Source organism: Centroberyx affinis, unplaced genomic scaffold (genome assembly GCF_046629955.1).
Source record: "Centroberyx affinis isolate AG114_WGS23_722 - 3 ecotype Tasmania unplaced genomic scaffold, CSIRO-AGI_Caff_v1 ptg000888l_1, whole genome shotgun sequence".
NCBI classification, from domain to species: domain Eukaryota; kingdom Metazoa; phylum Chordata; class Actinopteri; order Beryciformes; family Berycidae; genus Centroberyx; species Centroberyx affinis.
Genome location: NW_027279477.1, coordinates 122,999 through 141,307, shown reverse-complemented (window position 1 = coordinate 141,307; position 18,309 = coordinate 122,999). Strand labels below are relative to the sequence as shown.

Here is an 18,309-nt window from a genome sequence, read left to right as displayed (position 1 = left end):
TCTTGCTCAAGGATGCTCCAGCAGTGTGGGTGCTTGCTGACACAGGCGGATTGAGCCAAGGACCTCCTGAAGGATGGTCTCTCTAACCACTAGGCCTCCCTGCCACCTAGTTCATTTTTCACATGACCAAATTAATCTTTTATTAATAGAGAGCTTCAGTATGATGTGTTCCAGGGGACCCATGAGTGAATGATTTATTGGCAATAAACAACTTCAGCTTAGAATTCCATCTCATTCTCAGTCATTCAAGTTGTTTTTTATGTAGTCCATGCAAAAAGGTTGCATTGTTTAATTTTGGTCTCTGTCTTATGTGTTTTTGTTGGTTCAACCGATGGCCTCCAACACAAACTACACATTAAAATAGCTTAAAAATTCAAGATTGAATGATTCAGGATTTGAATCATGGTTTTGCACAATTCACCCATGGAATTTAGAAATATTGCTACTGAATACCAAAGTTGTGGTGCTGCACTTGAACTAAGCCTATCCAATATAGTGTCTGAGAAGCTGACTATTCAATCTGCTTTACAACTGACTCTTTGTTCTCAGTACTTAAGAAATCAATATAATTATCAGTTGAAGAATTTTGCCACCGAGGATGCCACTGAGGAGTTGGATTCTATAATAGATTGCCTATTCTGTTAAAAATAATAATTCATTAGGCGATAATAAATGTAGCGATTATAGCAGATTTTTTCCTAAATGGATAAATAGTGTTTTGGAATAGAACTCTTCATATAATGACATCATAAATGACTAGGCATTGTTAGAATGTGGTGGCAACCCCAGATTGTCATGCCAATCATTTATTTTTAGTCAAGGAATGACTGGTGAAAATCAGTTTAATATAGACACAAGGGAGCCTGGGGGAAGTATTCCAAGATGAAGTGCAGATGTGCACCTTGCCTCTGGCAGTAGGCTGCAGAACAGCAGATCCACTGTCTGCCTTTCATACAGTTGTCAAGCATCGAAAGCATTAATTGTCACAACAAGCCTTTATTAGGCTGCATCAGAGTCCCAGCTAATTGTTAGGGGATGTATAACTCATAGAGTCCTAAGGGGTCTGGGCATAGGCAGCATTTTCTGCTCCACTTCACTCCAGCCCAGCCTATAAGAATGGTATGAAACCAAGTCCACATGCATATTACATAACCTAGCAGGCACGCTTTCTCAGGCCATCTTAAAATATTCCAATGACAAAAATGTTATTTACAAGTAAGACAATTAGATGCCACAGTGCCAGCAAGGCTACAGTAGTCCACTCCATAAAAATAATTATCTGAGTCATTACAGGACTACTGTATTTGTGTCATGCGGTGCTTGAAAACAGGGGGGACAAAGAGCAAATGCATCAACCAAACAGAACCCATTAGGGCAATCTGTGGCTGATGTCAAATTGCCCAAACTGAATAAGCTTAATGCATCATCCACTGTCAACACTGATCACTGATGTCTAGAAGTCTCTCTAAGATTGTCCTTTAATATAAAAAGCAACAACAACAAGAATAGTATGATTTTACTTGAAATCAGATGGTATTTTTTTATTTCACATGTGCATGTACAAATGTATATCAATTACACACAAATACATCATTTACAGAGAGATAACTTTCCTGTTCACAAATATGCATTTCCATTTGTTTGTAAGGCAACATGGGTGGTTCAACGAATAGTTTTCAATAAAATCATTATAGGTCAAATGTATTTATGTTCACTAATAAGTTACCAAATCTGACATCACACACATTGAATACATTTCATAATGAAAAGGGTGTACAAAATAATGCCAACAAGATTTGGTCTACAAAGTGCAGTGGCAACAATAAAAATATGTAGGTAAACATGGTTTGTCTCTTTGGTGAGTTTAAATAAATGATTCGTTTTCTCTCTCTGTATGAAATAGGCTATATGAAATACTGTAATTTCACAACTGTATCAGGTAAAGTTAAACTTTACGCGTGAATTTGTTTTCACATGATGAGCTTAAGACATCATGGAGGTGTGTGCAGTGTTACAGCTGCACACGATTTGATGGTGGCAACAGAAACACAGGTAAATGTTTAAAATATCTACATCAAAATCACTTTGGATGATCATCAACACTTGAACTCACTGTTCTTAATGGTTGAAATCAGTCCAGTCCAGCAGCACAATAGAAAGACGTCTTTTGTAATGTAATAAAAGTCTTACAAAATACAAATATGAATTGTACATTTTACAAGGGGTGATGAAAGAATATTTCATGTTCTGTACAATAGCCATTAAACTCTAAAGACATTTCATCACAGTCTTTGAAGGAAATAGATTCTCTTTTCTTATAAATCCACAAATCCAGTCGATCGCATGGATCTGAATCTAGACTGAAGAAAAAATTTAAACTGAACAAACTAAAATGACATAGTTTAACAGAAAAGTTTAACATTCTTCGTACCACCTTATCTTCTGATGTTATTCCGTGATTGGAGGATTGGGCCCTATAAAAATCCAATGAGACATGATAATCACTGCAGTTGGAGCCACTTGGCCATGTGTAAACTTCTGACAGCAAGCAGCAAATGAGTTGTTGTCACTTGCTGTACAATAGTAAGTGTGTTGTTGTCCTTTACCCAATACAATTATCTTCCAAGAACGCGCTGTAACCGAAAGTGAATCGATTGTACATTTCAAGGAGCACATGTGCGTCTGAAGTGAAAAATGTAAGACCTCCGTAAAGAAATTTGCGTGACATGTAATTATTGAACATCTTGCCCTTGCCAACTTTGAATCTCAAGTTCAGCCTCTGCTTTTTCAATTTCCTAGTTAGAAAAAGTGAATCTTTAGGAGTATGGTGACACTGTAGAACACTGCATTTTAATTTTGGGGGAAAAATTCCCACCTTTGACAGTTTAATTTGGAAATATCCAAATAAATACATAAACAAGACATGTTGTAGAATTAAATCATTCTTAGAACAAATTGTTCTGCTCTGTTCCTCATCTTTACATAGAGCACAATGTGTTTTGGAGTTTGTCATTGTGGATGCACTGTCCTATTGGCATCTGCATGCTGTTCCCATGCAGATGCCAAAGTTGGAGCTTAGCGTTACACCCAGGCACGACAGACATTCCCAGTATGCTGTGTGCTGTGTGATGACCTGACCGGGCCAAGCGTTTAGGAAGGCAAATGGTGCTCACTGTCATCAAGCTCTTATCTCTTGGACCAGCAGCTTAGTTTGTGACACTGATTACGAGCAACCCACAAGGATTTTACAAAGCCAAAAGGATTTAATCTACTTCCTGCGGTTGTATAATACAGGCAAGACACTTAGCGTACATTTATGTTACATAAATGTCTTGGAATCACTAGCCCATCTCCATATTAGCGTAAGATAATGGATATAATGTGAACTTCAATCACTTGGAAAAAAGCTTGAATTTGTGATCGCTCATCCATCAGCCTCGGGGAGCTCAAACAGCAAACACATGAAGCTGGTCTTTATGATCTTATACTTCTTCAATGAGCTTAAAAAAGAAAATTCAACAAAGGGAAAGGGAAATGGCAGCGCAAACAAATAGCTGGAACAAAGCTTTGGAGATGAAGCTTAGCTTGTGAATGGACGTCCAAATTTTATACAAAAACAGTATGAGATTAAACATCCAACACTGTATAAAAAGCACAGGACTCCAAAAAGAGGCCAAGCACTCTGCCTGCAGTGGGGAAGAAACTATACGGGCTTTATTATAATGGCTACATTGTATAAAATTATTAGCACAAACTGATGTCTTTGTCAGGGTCACAACCTGTCTTGGTTGTGTTTTGATGGATAGCAATTGTTCAGATCAAAACAAAGGATTTTTTTTATCCCTTTTGACTATTGTGCTATGGATCTTTTTAGAGGTGCATGCTTTTTATACAGTTTTTGATGTTTATTCAAAAGCGAAGCCTCTTCTCCAAAGCCTTGTTCCTGTCAAAAGAACCTGCTCCCAAACAGCACCTGTCGACTTTTGCATTTTTTTATTTTTCGTACTGAAATCGTAATGAAAAATGGCTGTTTGTGCGACATTTTGAAAAAACAAAAAAGTGTCTTGGCCAAATGTATCAAATTAAATTGTTTTAAGCATTCCTCACTGCGCTCACAATCACTAACAATGGAGCAGACATTTGCAAGTGTGTGAGCTGTTGAAGGATCCTACTACAAATCCTTTGAGATTATCTCACTCCTTGAATGAACACTGAACACTAAAGAGGACGCGGATAAGAACACTCAAAGACGAGATGATAAGAAGACTCTTTGTGATGTCCTCTTTTGATTATGGTTCCATTTTCATGCCTTTGTGTTCCAAAGACATGACATTCCAATGGCCCAATCTCCAGAAAAATTAAAAACGATTGTGCCATATGTTACATGATGCAAATTCTATGAGCATCAAATGTAACAGTTTATTTTGAGATGCTCATCTGTTCTCACAAGCAAATACAAATTGTCCCCATTATGACTCATCTGTCACAGTGGACAAACTGTAGCCTTGTTAGTGGAATCTGGAAATCAGTCTCTTCTGTAAATCACTTCATTGTTTTTTCTGGACAAAAAGATAGAGCAAAGTGAAGTCCAGGGCATCTGTTTCTCGTCTGTTCCCTCAGACAGTGCAGCAGAGATCGCTCCCCCTGGTCACACAGCTGTGGTCTGTTTGATGCTGTGAAAGCTGATCCTAGTTGGAGATGTGGGGATGGACATGGCCCGCGCCACTCGCACTCGAAGGGCGTGATTGTCCTGCCAGCGGTGCCACCGTTTCCTCACTGCAGAACGCACCTAAAACATGAATGATAAATTATGTTATTGTTGTTGTATACTACCCAATACAACCCATTCGACTCAATTCAAGTGGATGTTGAATCCTCCAAATAATCTAAATAATCCAGATGGAATACAGGATAAAAATCCCATGTAATTATTTAGTGCTAAACATATTTGCTGATTCCTGAGTTACAGTATCGTGTTTTATGTCGATTTCAATGACAAATCTAGAATAGCATGAGAGTGCTGATTGAAATTCATTCTCGCACACTTTTCAAGTTTCAATTATACCAGGGTTGGAATAAATCAGCAGGAGGGTGCTTAATATTTCATAATTACTGACAGATGTAGAATTCTTTTTATGGCATAAATGGCCTTCAAACAGCTGGAATTCCAGCACTTTGCCTTTATCTTCATTATGTGAAGGGATAGAGCTCAGTAAAGGTCTCTATCATATTTAAGGACCATTATTAAATTTGACGTTTGAGTTTCACTGATGGAATAAAAAAAATAAAAAACATACAGCAATCTCTTTTGTTTTCGCAAGCTAGCTAATCCCACTGATGTATTGCTTTCATCAACTGCAGATGAAAGGTGCTGTCTAAATACACCCTGCAAGGTAGTTGGCCTATTAAACTAGTAATAGACTAATGAAGGAAATCCACTTTGGGTTTTGTTAGGATCATGTATCAAAGAACTTTGACATTTTAATTAAATTCATAAACAAACACGAACAGTCTTTTGCAAAATTCTGATGACTCACCTCTCCATTTAGAAAGCAATAAAATACTGACACAAAGAAACCCTGCAAAAGAAGACAGATGACTATTAGAAGTAGCTTTCTAAGTGCTGCTGCATGCCTATTCGAAAACGAGTTCCTTGGCTGAACCAAAACTCTATAATTGGAAATAGGTATCAGACAATGCAGAGGGCGGAGTCATACAAGGGATAAGAAAAGACATCAAAAGAAAGATGTTCAGTATGTGGACAAATCCTGTAACTTTTTATAGGAATCACACAAATAGATGTCTCATTAAATGGAGCTGTATGCCTCTAAACTGGACAGAGACTGAGCGTGAATTTCCTCTTCTCCTCCCACTCAGTCTTACATTTAAGCACAGAAGATGGGAAGATAGAAAAACAGCCACAGAGCAGAAATCACGCCCACATGGCCCTGTTCATGCTGACTGCTGAGAGCGCTGGGCATAGGGAGAGGCATATTCTAGTACAAATCATCCTCTCACAAGAAGGATCATAACCTCAGACGTCATCGTGAAAGAAGTAATAACACTCTACGATAACATGATTCATTATGAAATTAGCAAGATTCATTTTGTTATATTTAGATACAATGGGCCTCATTCAGCAATATCTTCCTATGTTTTTTCTTAAATTTGTTCTTGAGAAAGGTCCTAAGAAAAGTCTACGTCAGATTCATGACATGTTCTTAAACCGCAGAATTGTTCGCACCTGTGTTCTTATAATGATGAATCCCATTGTCCTCGTAAATTGAAAGCGCATGCCAGGTGATCCTAATTAGCATAGGTAAACGCCCCGCCAGTCCCCATAAAAGGGCATGAGACAGCAGGGAAGTGAACACCAAACGAGCTGTCATATTTAGTAGTGTCAGTAGTGGATATAAGATAACAGAAAAAAAAGATGCATGGGATCCCAATTAACATAATTTATATAAGTGTTAGTGTAGTGTTTATTTATTTTAAAAGACCATAATACTTTGTAAAATAATTATTAAAAAATATTATAAATGATAAAAATATTATTGTAATTTAAATCCTATAATATTATACAACTGTAGAATTGAAGGAAACGCAATAACCACTTATTTTGCACAAACATGTCAGCACTCAAATGTGCGTAAGTGTGCTCTTGAGTGTGCGTAGATTCTGTTCTTACCTAAGAACAAATCCCAAATAAGAAAACATTGGTGAATGTCAGAATCTTCATGAAAACTGCGTAAGTGGCTCTTAAGAAGAAATTTCTTCTTAAGAACGGTTGGTGAATGAGGCCCAATGTTTTCTTGGTTTCACGCAACTGCCTTCCTCAAATCATTGTCTTTATTCTCACCTGAAAGGATTGTAAAAACGAGTTGAAATAGATGAAAACTATCTGTGAAATGTCATCCTCTCCAGGATTCACAAAGAAGAGCATGTAGGTGATCCCCAGTAGAGGTAGTAAGACCAGTGTTGCTTTCACTGCTTTTCTGTGAAGACAGAGAGATCGAAGATGATGGGGGGGGGGGGGGGGGGGGCTCATTTATATAAATGTACTTGGATTCCAGCAGAGATCATTTCGCAAAATGTGCTCATGCACCATTAACCCTGCGCCCATTTAAATTTGTGTAGCTCATGCCTACTGTAACATATCTGTCATATATAAATCACAAAGCAACTTCAATTCCAACTAATGTGAATAGGCTCAGCAGTTACAATGCAAACACCCTGTATGCTGTAAATATACCTTAGAAGTGAAAACAGGCCAAAACACAGTAATCAGAGCTGAGAAACACAGAAACACAATTTTATTGGCCAAATACACCATGAAACAGTATAAAGTTGGCTTGCATGCAGCTCACCTCTCTCAAGCAAATACCACACCTCCATTATCGACTCATCAGTTCTCATCAAACATGTCTGATGAGACTATTTTCCACATCCAAGGTTTACCGGTGAGGCCAAATAAAATGGCCTCTCACATCAAATAACTACTTCTAGAACTATACTGAATGAGGTCAATTTGTTTGCCTATACTTTGTCACTTATTGACAGGCACATCTGTGGTAGCAATGTCCTGCCATGCCTTCGTTATGCAACATGAAGGCTAACTCCAGAACAGCGCTAAAACCTTGTATATTTATAACTTGTGGATCTGATGTCTGGTATAGGGTCTTTGGTAGGATTTGAGATTACAAATAATCCATCATAGGAAAGCATATTTCATGTGAGATTTTTGAGGAAATTGCTATGCAAGTTAATTTGAACATCTACTGTAATAACATTGGCAGTGCTGTAGAAAAACATTAGGGCATTGTGACCCAAACTAAAAAAACAGATTCAGTATATAAAAGGTGAGAAAAGATCTGAGCCTATTATCACTTTGTGATAGAAGGTGTTAGAAGGTATCGAGGGTGTTTGAGGGAAACACAACTAAGAACCAAGTTTATGATAACAGGGCTTAGTTATTAGTGTAAAAGTGATTTATTGTTTTAATATACCAACAGAGGCAATAATGACAATGGAAGTGGTGCATCAAAAGCCATAAAAATTACATTACCAAATATGATTGGTCTCTGCAATTAAAGCACTTCACAAATATGTGATCATAAACATAGTTTTTTATTTTGTCCTGTTCTCAGAGAAAATTTGAGAAAACACTTCAAATTTGCAAGTTTGGAGAACAGGATATTCAAGCTCAATTGTTCAATATTCAAGCTTATGATGTGTGAGATTAATAAAATTAATTTGAAGTCAGATTTTACTCACACTAATTATAACATGGTAACTGTTAGTGAAAATCAACTAGTTTGATGTTAACAAATGCAATTTCTACAGAGCTTTAAATTATCTTTAAAACATTCCATGTTGCCCATGGAAGGAGCGAACAGAGAGAGAGATTTTCATTCCATTTTTCTCAGAGGATATGAACAATAATGTCTGCAATCATCCATAGAATGAACTCACCTGTACTGTATTGTTTCAGATGTGGTAGAGGCTCTCAGTTTGGTCATAAGGATTCTTACTATGTTGAAGAGGAAAACAAAGTTTATCTAGGAAAGAAATGAAAAAATGAATAAATACTGAACTCTGCACTAATGGCTTACACTGACAGTAAAGTAGCCACCGAGAGCAGATTCTGCTCATTATCTACTGAGTGAGGAGAGCAACAAAGGTCAAAGCCATCTCCTTTCTCAACAAAGCGGTGCTAGAAGAGCAGACACAAACCAGGACCGGTCAGTCGGCCACCATATGCTGCTAACAGCATGTGTACAACCAATTAGTAAATAAATTGCTATGGACAGAATTTCTTATTTATAGTCCTCTGATCCGTTAAAAAACTTTGTATTTGCAAGCAGTAGTTTTTAAACCATCAGGTAAGTGAAGCCTATCTTTTTTACTGGTGATACATGCTACTGCATGGAAATGTCTTGCACTGTATGGCCATTTCCATTTTGAAGTGCTTTTTAAACAGTAATACAAACAACAGCAGACATTGATCATCGTATATTAGTGTAAAATGTGTGTTATTATGCTATGAATGAGCATTTTTAACCAATCAAACCGAAGTGTAAAGAATGGCTCTACAGCTCTGTTGTTGCTCACCAGAAGGACAAGAATGACTGGTCCTTGATAAATGTAGTCAATATATTTTCCAGGTTCCTTGCCAAACCAGCATCTGTTAACACAGAAAATAAATGAATATCAATACCATGTGATTAAGGAAAACATTATAGGGTTGGCAAAACACATACTGAATTTTTAAGTCAATGCTTACTGTTCATTTTCGTAATACAGTTTTCCAATAGCCCAGGCAACAATTATAGGGCAAGGAATACCTGTAATAGAGAAGGAAAAAGATATGGGGTAAGAAAAGTGTTTGCAAAACAACATTATACAGCAACATTTACGAGGACTAGAATGTTGTTTGAAAAAGCTTCTAATGCAAATATAAGTATCAATTTGCAGCGATAACAGCTCTCTAAACGGAATTGAGTTGGGCAATGTGCACAATCAGTCCTCAAGTAGAAGTATCATAACTTTAGTGAACTTAAAGCAACTTTTACTGGTGGTAACTGAAGAAGGCAACTACAACAACAATCATTTTACCTTCAGAACTACAGTATATGATTTTACAAAAATTAAATGCAAGACAGTGGCATATAACATGACACTTGTTTATCATTTATCATTCATTGATAATTTTTTGGTCATGGTGTATAAGGGGGAAATACAATATACGTGAGTACAAATTCTTCAAACATCTATTCAAGGAGGATACTGGCATTTTCCCTGTCATATTCTGAAAAGGGTACAGTATTAAATTAATTACAGTGTCATTGCAACATTTTAAACCTAAAAAGGCATCTCAAATCTCTTAGCAACTACGGCTGCTGCATCATGGAGGTGCAGTGGAGAATTGGCTGTGTGCAAATAATGTCTGTAAACACTGTCCATAAGAAGAAAAACAGAGACATCTGAAACAGATTGTCAGGGTGGGGTGTAGGTACTTGATGAAAATCTCCCTAATACATAATGTACTTACAACAGTGTAACACACCATTCAAAATGCTTCATTAAAATAGTGCTGTTTTACCTAAAAGTGAATTGTCTGATGAGGTACATTTGTTTCTATATTTAGGTAACTGACACAACAAACTGCCTTGTCATTAGCCTCAGCCCCTTTGGTCGTAGTCCGAGCCCAAACAGCCTCAAGATGTCACTGCAATTCATTTGGATTTACCATGCGGCAGGAAGCAGCAGGTTACAAATGGGTTCTGATGTGATGCCTTTCTCCTTGAGTATACGCTTGTATACAAAACAGATATATGTGAAAAAAATAGACACTCGAAAGTCTGATTTCATTGTTAGAATCTATTTAGAACGTCTCAGAAACAAACCACTCCGTGTCAAATTCCAACTGCGTAAATCTGTCTTTGGTGTGCCAGCACAGTCTCTGGCACACACGGACCAAATTTAAAAAATGATTTGCACAACAAAAATGCTAATCCTAACATACAAAGCCACTATGCTGTATTATACAATGCTATGTATTGTGTTTGTTAGTCAATCAAACATTTGAGTGTCTATTTTCACATATATCTGTTGTGTATATCCTCAAAGAGACATTGCATCAGCCAAAATTTCAATGAAATCTGGTGACATGAGTATAATGTCTTAAAATGTAAATAACATTACAAGTGAGAGAAATACTGTACATTTCCCCACCACAAAAGGTTTAGATGGAGCAGACATCACTGAACAAAAAGAAAAGGTTGGAAGCCACTCCAATGCAGAAGGTGAAAGTGTATTATAACAGTAAGGCACATAAAGAGTAAAATAGAACACAGTGATTGGCTTCTATGCAGGTTAAGCATCATGTTTCAGGCACACTTTGACAGCCACCATTCATTGTTACTTTCACCCTCTGCATTAAAGTGGCTTCCAACCTTTTCTTTTTGTTTGCTGCAGGCCTTTTGGAAGCCCATATTTTTTGCCCATTGTTCCCTAGTGGATACCAAGAGACTAGAAATAGGCAGCAGTTTGACACTGAAAGTGTGGTGGAAAGTGAGGTGGTGGAGGTCAGGTTCATGGGTGGTTGTTTACATTTACCTTCAGCTCTGATGACCTAGGTTCAATTCCATGTTCAAGTCATGTTCAGAATTTTAGTTGTAGTTTTCATTTTCAGCAAGTTTTTCTGAATTTCACCCTAACCTCATCTAAATTGTTTGAGTTGTCTAACCTGAACCAAAGTTTTAGTTGTCGAAAACCCTAACCCTAACCCTGTAATTTAATTTTCAATCTAATGTTAATCAAAGTTGTTTTAGTTGCCCAACCTTCACTCTAACCTTAACTGAAGTTGTTACTTGCCATTTTACTTAACGTATACATAATATTAGCTTGTGTTGAAATCATGTGCTAATGTGCTAACAACAAGACAGTGTTTGTTAGCTGACCAAATACCAAGCTGACATTATAGGCCTATACAAAATTGATCAGATGTATCAGTGGTGAGGTCAATTACCAGTCAAAACATCACAGAAATTCACCATGTCTATTCAATTTTGTTGAGACCACCAATGCAATCAGCTGTTCTCAGCTGTTGTTGCCAAGAGAGGACCTCCACTATTCCACTATAGCTACCATAACGTGCACTAATGCTATGTCATCTGAAAAACGGATGCCTCTAATGGAGCCGAATGAATCCACTGCACCACTGATACACTTGAGGTCCAGTCCTATTTTGATCTGGCTGCAGGAGCCAGCTAATATCAGATTCCCAGTGTTAGACAGATTTAAACTGTCCCACTTCTGTCTCGTCCTAATGAATACTAATTAGCAAACTCTGAGGACTATAGGGAGGATTCTGACAAATTCTCTTTGCTGGCTGAAGTTGTTTCACTCGAGAGATCAATGTTTCCAGAATGCTCCAATTGAAAGAATGAGGAGAATTTGCATCTATATAACACGCAAACGGCACCGTATTCTTTTCACCTAGAAGCCACAACTGAAAAAAAATACTTGGGAAAACAGTGAAAGGACGGGTGATTGCATTGATAATGAGATAAAACAAAACATCAAGTTTAAACTACACCTGCAGGAGTAGATAAAACCAATATTGTATGTTTGCTTACTTCATACAGAGTAAGAATAAAGTAGTTAATCTCAAGTATGAATGAGCTGACATTCTGCATAAGGCGTCTGTGTAGATTATCTCATCATCATAGGAAAAAATTTAATTTCACATTGATATAGAGTATGTGAGAATACAATCTTTGGTTATTTCCATTTTAAAGCCAATATGATATTTCCAATCATCTACTCATCTGTCATCTATTTATCGATCTATTATCTAATCTAAATAAAGCTTTGCTGAGTCACTTTCGTATGACCTACATACTGTACTGTACAGCAGTGTTGTGCATCTATTTTTTCCTCCTGTAAGCACACACAGCGCCCATTACATAAACAAAACATCAAAATGTCTCAGCTGTGGCTAGGGTTAATGACATCGATGCACGTGAGCATTTTTCTGTGTCCATTTTTCCGTCCCATGACAGAAGATTTGACAGTGGTGTTGGTCTCTCCAAGTTGCAATATGCTTTCCCTTAACACTTCAGGTGAGCATGGATAATTTATGTGGTGATGATGGGGCATCTGCTACACACCCAGAGCTCATTCTATCACAGCAAGTCATGCACAAACAAAGATATTTTCCACACTTCACTGATGCTGTATTCTCTCGTAAAATCCAAACTTAATTTGAATCTAAAGCATTGAAGTAATTCCCTCTGCTTCAATATTTACTAAGTGCTTTTATTCAAGCATATGATGGAGCATACTGAGCTCTTGTGAAGTTGGGGAGAAATAGAGAGTAGCTAAAAACAGCGGTGAACACACAGACATATAACAGAGTGATCCACCTACTTTGCAATTTGGTATTTGGGTTGCACTTACAAAAGTTGAAACAAATACATATAAATTTCTTCGCTTTTTGTGGTGGATATGTGATGAAAAAATACTTCTCAATTCAGTTTTCAAATCACAACTTTTCAACAACTGTGTACATTTTAAATCTGTATTTCTACACAACATACTCATTTCACTCAGTACAACTATCTTATGGTACTGTATGTTGCTCCAATGCACTGCTAGACTTTCATCTATTGTTGCAAGCTACTGAATGCCATGTAAGCAACATGGCAGTTGGTTGCTAGTTATCTCATCAAAAATGGAATCAGTAACATAATCCAAGAGATTACCCAAATTTAGTAGTGTCTTCTGATTACTTTCAGTTACCTTCAGATTACTTTGCCATACTTGAGGTAGTGAAAAAATACAAACTTCAGGAGATTTATTTCTGGTTTGCATAGACGTAGCACACCTGACACTTTTTAAATTGCCCTCCAGGTTTCTTGCAAGTTTCTTGCAAGTTTCTCACTGTAAAAGTATTCCCAGAAGTAATCCACAAATTTTTCACAAAGGATAGATTTAGGTAAAGTAACATAATCCAGTACATGTTTTTGTATTTAGAATATGTATTATCGTAACAAGTATTCCTATGCTACCCAACCCTGGCTGCCTGACTGCACACAGTAATATAATACTGAATGGGTCAATGTATACACACTTGAGTGGTATGTAATATCTAATGTCTATTGTATATGTCCTGTACTATCTCCCTGCACTGAATGTGAAGATTTCCTGTACAGACATTGTCCTTGGTGAAAAAAGTGATTGTGATTCTGAATTTGAGTATAATGACTTCTGAAACTATACTCAAAATGGCCAGACATGATTAGTTTCAAGTGTAGTTCCAGTGTCAACGGTTACACAAATATTTACGTTGTTATTATTTACTGGCTTTTAAACCTCTGCACTGTGAATATGAACATACTTACACCATCCGATGAAAAGGAAGACCCACTTTCTGAGCTTATCAGTTGAATAAGTCATTACAATGGCGGTGTGAAGGTAGCATCCTTCAACAAACATCCAGAAGAAGTTAGTCACCACAAAATAGTTGTATATTGTTGTAATTAGTCGACACCAAGGCTGCAAAAGAAAGGGACACTCAGAGTCATTCAACATTTCAACAAAAGCACAAATTGTTTTCTTGGTGTGAATCAGTTTGTATCTGAACTTGTTAAAATCAGTTAAGATCAAGACATTCAATAGCTCTATACTGACTGTAAACAGTATTACATGACGATATAATATTAACTTTAATGTGTGTGTGTGTGTGTGTAACAAATAATGAATCAATGCTGTTACCTCATTGCTCTCATGGATATTGTGGTCAATCAGTTGAAGCAAAAACCACATAACATTCCTCAATATGAAGGTGGTGATCAAGTTCCAGTGGATGATGTTTCTGAGACATCGTATGCTCCTGCACCAGAAGTCAAGGGGAAGAGAAGTCACAATATTAACATAACTACGGCTCATTTGAAGTAAAGTAAAATGACTATAAAGTGACTATAAAGTGACTTCTGCCAGAACTGTTGCTGCATAGTAGGGTAAGACCGATATATCAGTTTGCCGATGTATCAGGCCAATATTGGCCTTTTATTAAATATCAGATAACGACCAGTCAGGTTTTCTAAGGCCGATATGATGGAGGTTTCTCCCTGATCACAGCTACATGAAAACAGTTCATTTTCATGTAATATTTCAGCAAGTTTTACTCTCTTCACATCTTTTATTTATTCATTTAGTTGTTCAATTATGTTTTGTTTTTTGTCAGTTAATTCTTCATGTAAAGGCCTCTTCATGTATCACACAGATTTCCCTACCACTGAATAGGTGCAGTGGGTCGCTCTGCTTTCAAGAGCTGCTAACCCTAAAAAGAAATTCATTAGTCTGGGTTTCAGTGGAGAGTTTTAGTGTCCCATGATGGTCTAAATGCTGTTTCTGAGGCTTTTCCAGCCTAACAAGAATAAACCTCTGGGAGAAACACTGAAAACTTGGTATGAAATTTAAAGATATTTAATATTGGTACAAAATATTGCCTATCTGCGTCTTCAATCTAAAAATATCAGTAGTGCTACTAGCCTTCAAAAATCCATATCAGTCGAACCCTAGTGTGTAGCACAGTTGAGGCTGTTTAGTATCTGCCCTGTTCTTTCATAGTAGCCTTGTATGTGTGTGTGTGTGTGTGTGTGTGTGTGTGTTAGTGTGTGTGTTTGTGTAAACAGGACATGAAAAGAAGTAATACTTATTTTTTTTAAAAGTGTTTTGAAATGCATATTACGCATTTCTTAGTCTGAGTGTTCCTACTGGAGGGATCTATTCACTTGACATAAAGCGAATTAATGATAAGGACGGCAGTCCAAAGATATTACATGAATTTCCCTGATTGTCTTATAAGAGGTCTCATGCATGCAGGATACTTTTAGATGGGCGCTATTTCTGTACTTGCCTTAAGCATAAGAAGAGAATGAAGGCCACCACTAGAGCTCCCACAGAGATACAGTGGCCTAGGTAGTTGATGATCAGCGCTATTTTATAATGCATTGGATATTTTCTCTGTAAAGACAATATTTGAATTACTTCTTTAGCATTACTGTTGGAGTTCACAAATACAAAGAATGGGCATGAGATGAATATATGGAATGAACAAGGTTTTTACACACCAAAGACCAACTGTGTAGCATAAGGCAATGAGAATCAATCTGTCTGTCTGTCTGTCTGTCTGTCTACTTTGTGCTACATTTGAGGTCTTAACTAAAGTAACAGAAAGCAAATGTCATTGACACACTTCAGATGTCGTGGCTTAAAATTATCTAAGGAAATAGAGCATGAGCCATAAATACACATAATCAGGAGACATGATGTGAGGTAATCAGGCCAAAACTCATTACTGTACATATGATATAGGAGACTTACAACTTTGCCCTGGGCTTTGCTTATAGGAACACAGACTAGACTGTTTAAACGGGAATACATCTGCATTTGTGAAGTGAGTCAGACATACATTTTTTGAAACATTTATTTCTGACTACTAATTACAACTGTTTAACTGCACTGCGCACAAAAAGAAAATACAGTTCAATTAGTGTTATGCAATCAAAACATCACATTAACTTGCTATATCTGATGGCTTTTCCTAGCATGCCATTATTGTAATGATGAGAAACCGTGATGAGCATTTCTTCCTTACTGTTAACAGATTGCTTACAGAATGAATGGGGATTGTAGTGCCCCCCACTGCACCACCGTACTAACCTTTTCCTCTAAAATGGGTTCACAATTGGAGTAATTGCTCTTCAACGCCCACGTCCCATTATCCATGCATTCTCTGTATGCACTCCCTGCCAAAAAAAACGTTAGGTTGTCAAAACTGCAACTGGAAAACTATTTCAAACATTGTTTATGCTCTAAAATACTTTACATTGAACCATTAGACTCTTTACCAATACTGGACAAGCATAGCTTCACAGATTTGTTCATCCATTAAAATCTCCCATCTGTATTCAACAACAGACATTACATTTGGCTAAGTATGTAATGGTGTAAGAGAGACATTCATCTGTTGTAGCATGGTCGTAGTGAGGTGCTGGGCAAGTAGGTTAGCTAAAACATGTTTGTAATTTCTTTGGGTTTCAGTTCAAAGTTTAGCAATATTATTGGACTCTGACGCTTACAAGGAATACCAATTCAGCAATAAAAAATTGTATTCATGGAGGGGATATGCAAAGCCTCTTACTCCGTCAGTTTATTTGCATATCTTTTAAAACCGCTTTCCATAATCGACTTTGAACTGATTTTTTTTATTTTGCCTTTCCCCACTTTACATTCGGTGGACCTTTTATCTCTTTAACACTTAAAAATGTATAAAGAGTTTGGGGGAAATAGAGAATAGCTGTAAATGTATGAAAAGTTAATTTTTCTATTCCATTAGGACCAACCAATTACAGTGATAATTTAAACCACTCTGTTTTCAGAGTTCACATTTTACCATTTTAAGTTGATCCAGTAAACCTGTCTTTCATTAGACCATGTTTTGATTAGCAAAATAGACGATTCAGTGGGTATTGCATGAATAACATATTCAACTCTAAATGAGATTCACTTATCATAGTCAGTCAGTTTATGTGATCAATTTAGTTCTATCTTGCAGTATTTCCTACATGTATGCTTATAGGTTGCACCCAGTCATCCTATTTCCTATGAAAAAAAGGATTCTTAAGGTTACCATTATATCGCTCAAATAATTTATTGTTACAGTCTTTTAATTACAATGACCAGAAAGTTGCAAACAATGTGTTTCTCTTAGGTATCAGTAAGTGGTTTAGACAAATCTAAGACAGTGGGTGTGTGATGTTAACATTCAACACTCATCCAAAGGTCCTTTTAAACACCTCCAGCTTCTTGAAAACAAGATGGTAGCAAATGAGTAAATCATCCACCTCTGAATGCCTAAAGCAACTCTTGAAAGGGTAGCAACAACAGAGTGAGACCCTTTGAATTTAAATTTCTCTTACAATTGACATTTACAAATGGAATAGCAGAAAAGAACTAGCTAGAAACATCGGTCATAGCCTACTTCTCATACTTTGTTGACTCCACATTCAACAGCCTTCCTTTTGACATAACTTGATATGGCAGCACATATTTTGACAACGTAATGCTTTGTAATATGTGTTCATGAAGGGAAATCCCAAATGACAACCGTTTGAGTGGGTGCTGCTTAGCACAGAACGCCGTCAGTTAAATCACAGTCAGTTAAATCACTAAAGCACTTGAATGAGCAGAACATGTATCCCATGAGATGAGGTAAAACAATCAATTGCATTACAAAACACATTGAGCTTGTTTGTTTGAATCTGTAACAGACTGACTCAACCTGTTCATTGATCAGTTGCCATCTGGCATTTAAAAATCTCCTGTTAAGTCTAGGCAACCGTGATAGGACAGCTAATGCCTTATGCATAGTTAGAAGATGAACTAAGGCAAATAAATTCATGGATTTACACAGCTTCAGGGCTGTGGATTACCTCTAAAGTAGGGTTGCACTTTTTTCTGACAGTATCACTGCTGAGGACCTTAAATAGTGTCCAATACAGGAATCAGGTCCTTTATTTTCACTGAATAAATGTGACTTTGTAATTAGTTTGGGGCCATTAGACAAATCCATGAATCCATTCTCTGCAAACATTAAAGGGGCCCTATTATTGCAATTCAGATTTCTCTCTATTTAATATACATATATAATGAAGATATTACTAAAATTTGATTATGTTTTGAGTGTTTTTCTCTTCCACTTGACTTCTGGTGCAGGAGCATACGAGCATCTTTTTT

The 18,309-nt window shown here is 36.9% G+C and overlaps 1 protein-coding gene across 1 annotated transcript in view; it reads right to left on the bottom strand.

The window, feature by feature from the left end:
• Positions 1-4,648: 4,648 nt before the first annotated feature.
• Positions 4,649-18,309, bottom strand: part of LOC139645642 (corticotropin-releasing factor receptor 2) — a 33,293-nt gene continuing 19,632 nt past the window's right edge. Inside the window, exons 3-12 of the mRNA XM_071521423.1 lie at positions 16,234-16,319; positions 15,428-15,534; positions 14,281-14,398; positions 13,908-14,061; positions 9,284-9,344; positions 9,112-9,184; positions 8,473-8,558; positions 6,860-6,995; positions 5,538-5,579; positions 4,649-4,789 (exon numbers count right to left, since the gene is read on the bottom strand). Of these exons, the coding sequence (XP_071377524.1) occupies positions 4,649-4,789; positions 5,538-5,579; positions 6,860-6,995; positions 8,473-8,558; positions 9,112-9,184; positions 9,284-9,344; positions 13,908-14,061; positions 14,281-14,398; positions 15,428-15,534; positions 16,234-16,319 (1,004 nt within the window). The remainder of the gene's footprint in view (positions 4,790-5,537; positions 5,580-6,859; positions 6,996-8,472; positions 8,559-9,111; positions 9,185-9,283; positions 9,345-13,907; positions 14,062-14,280; positions 14,399-15,427; positions 15,535-16,233; positions 16,320-18,309) is intronic.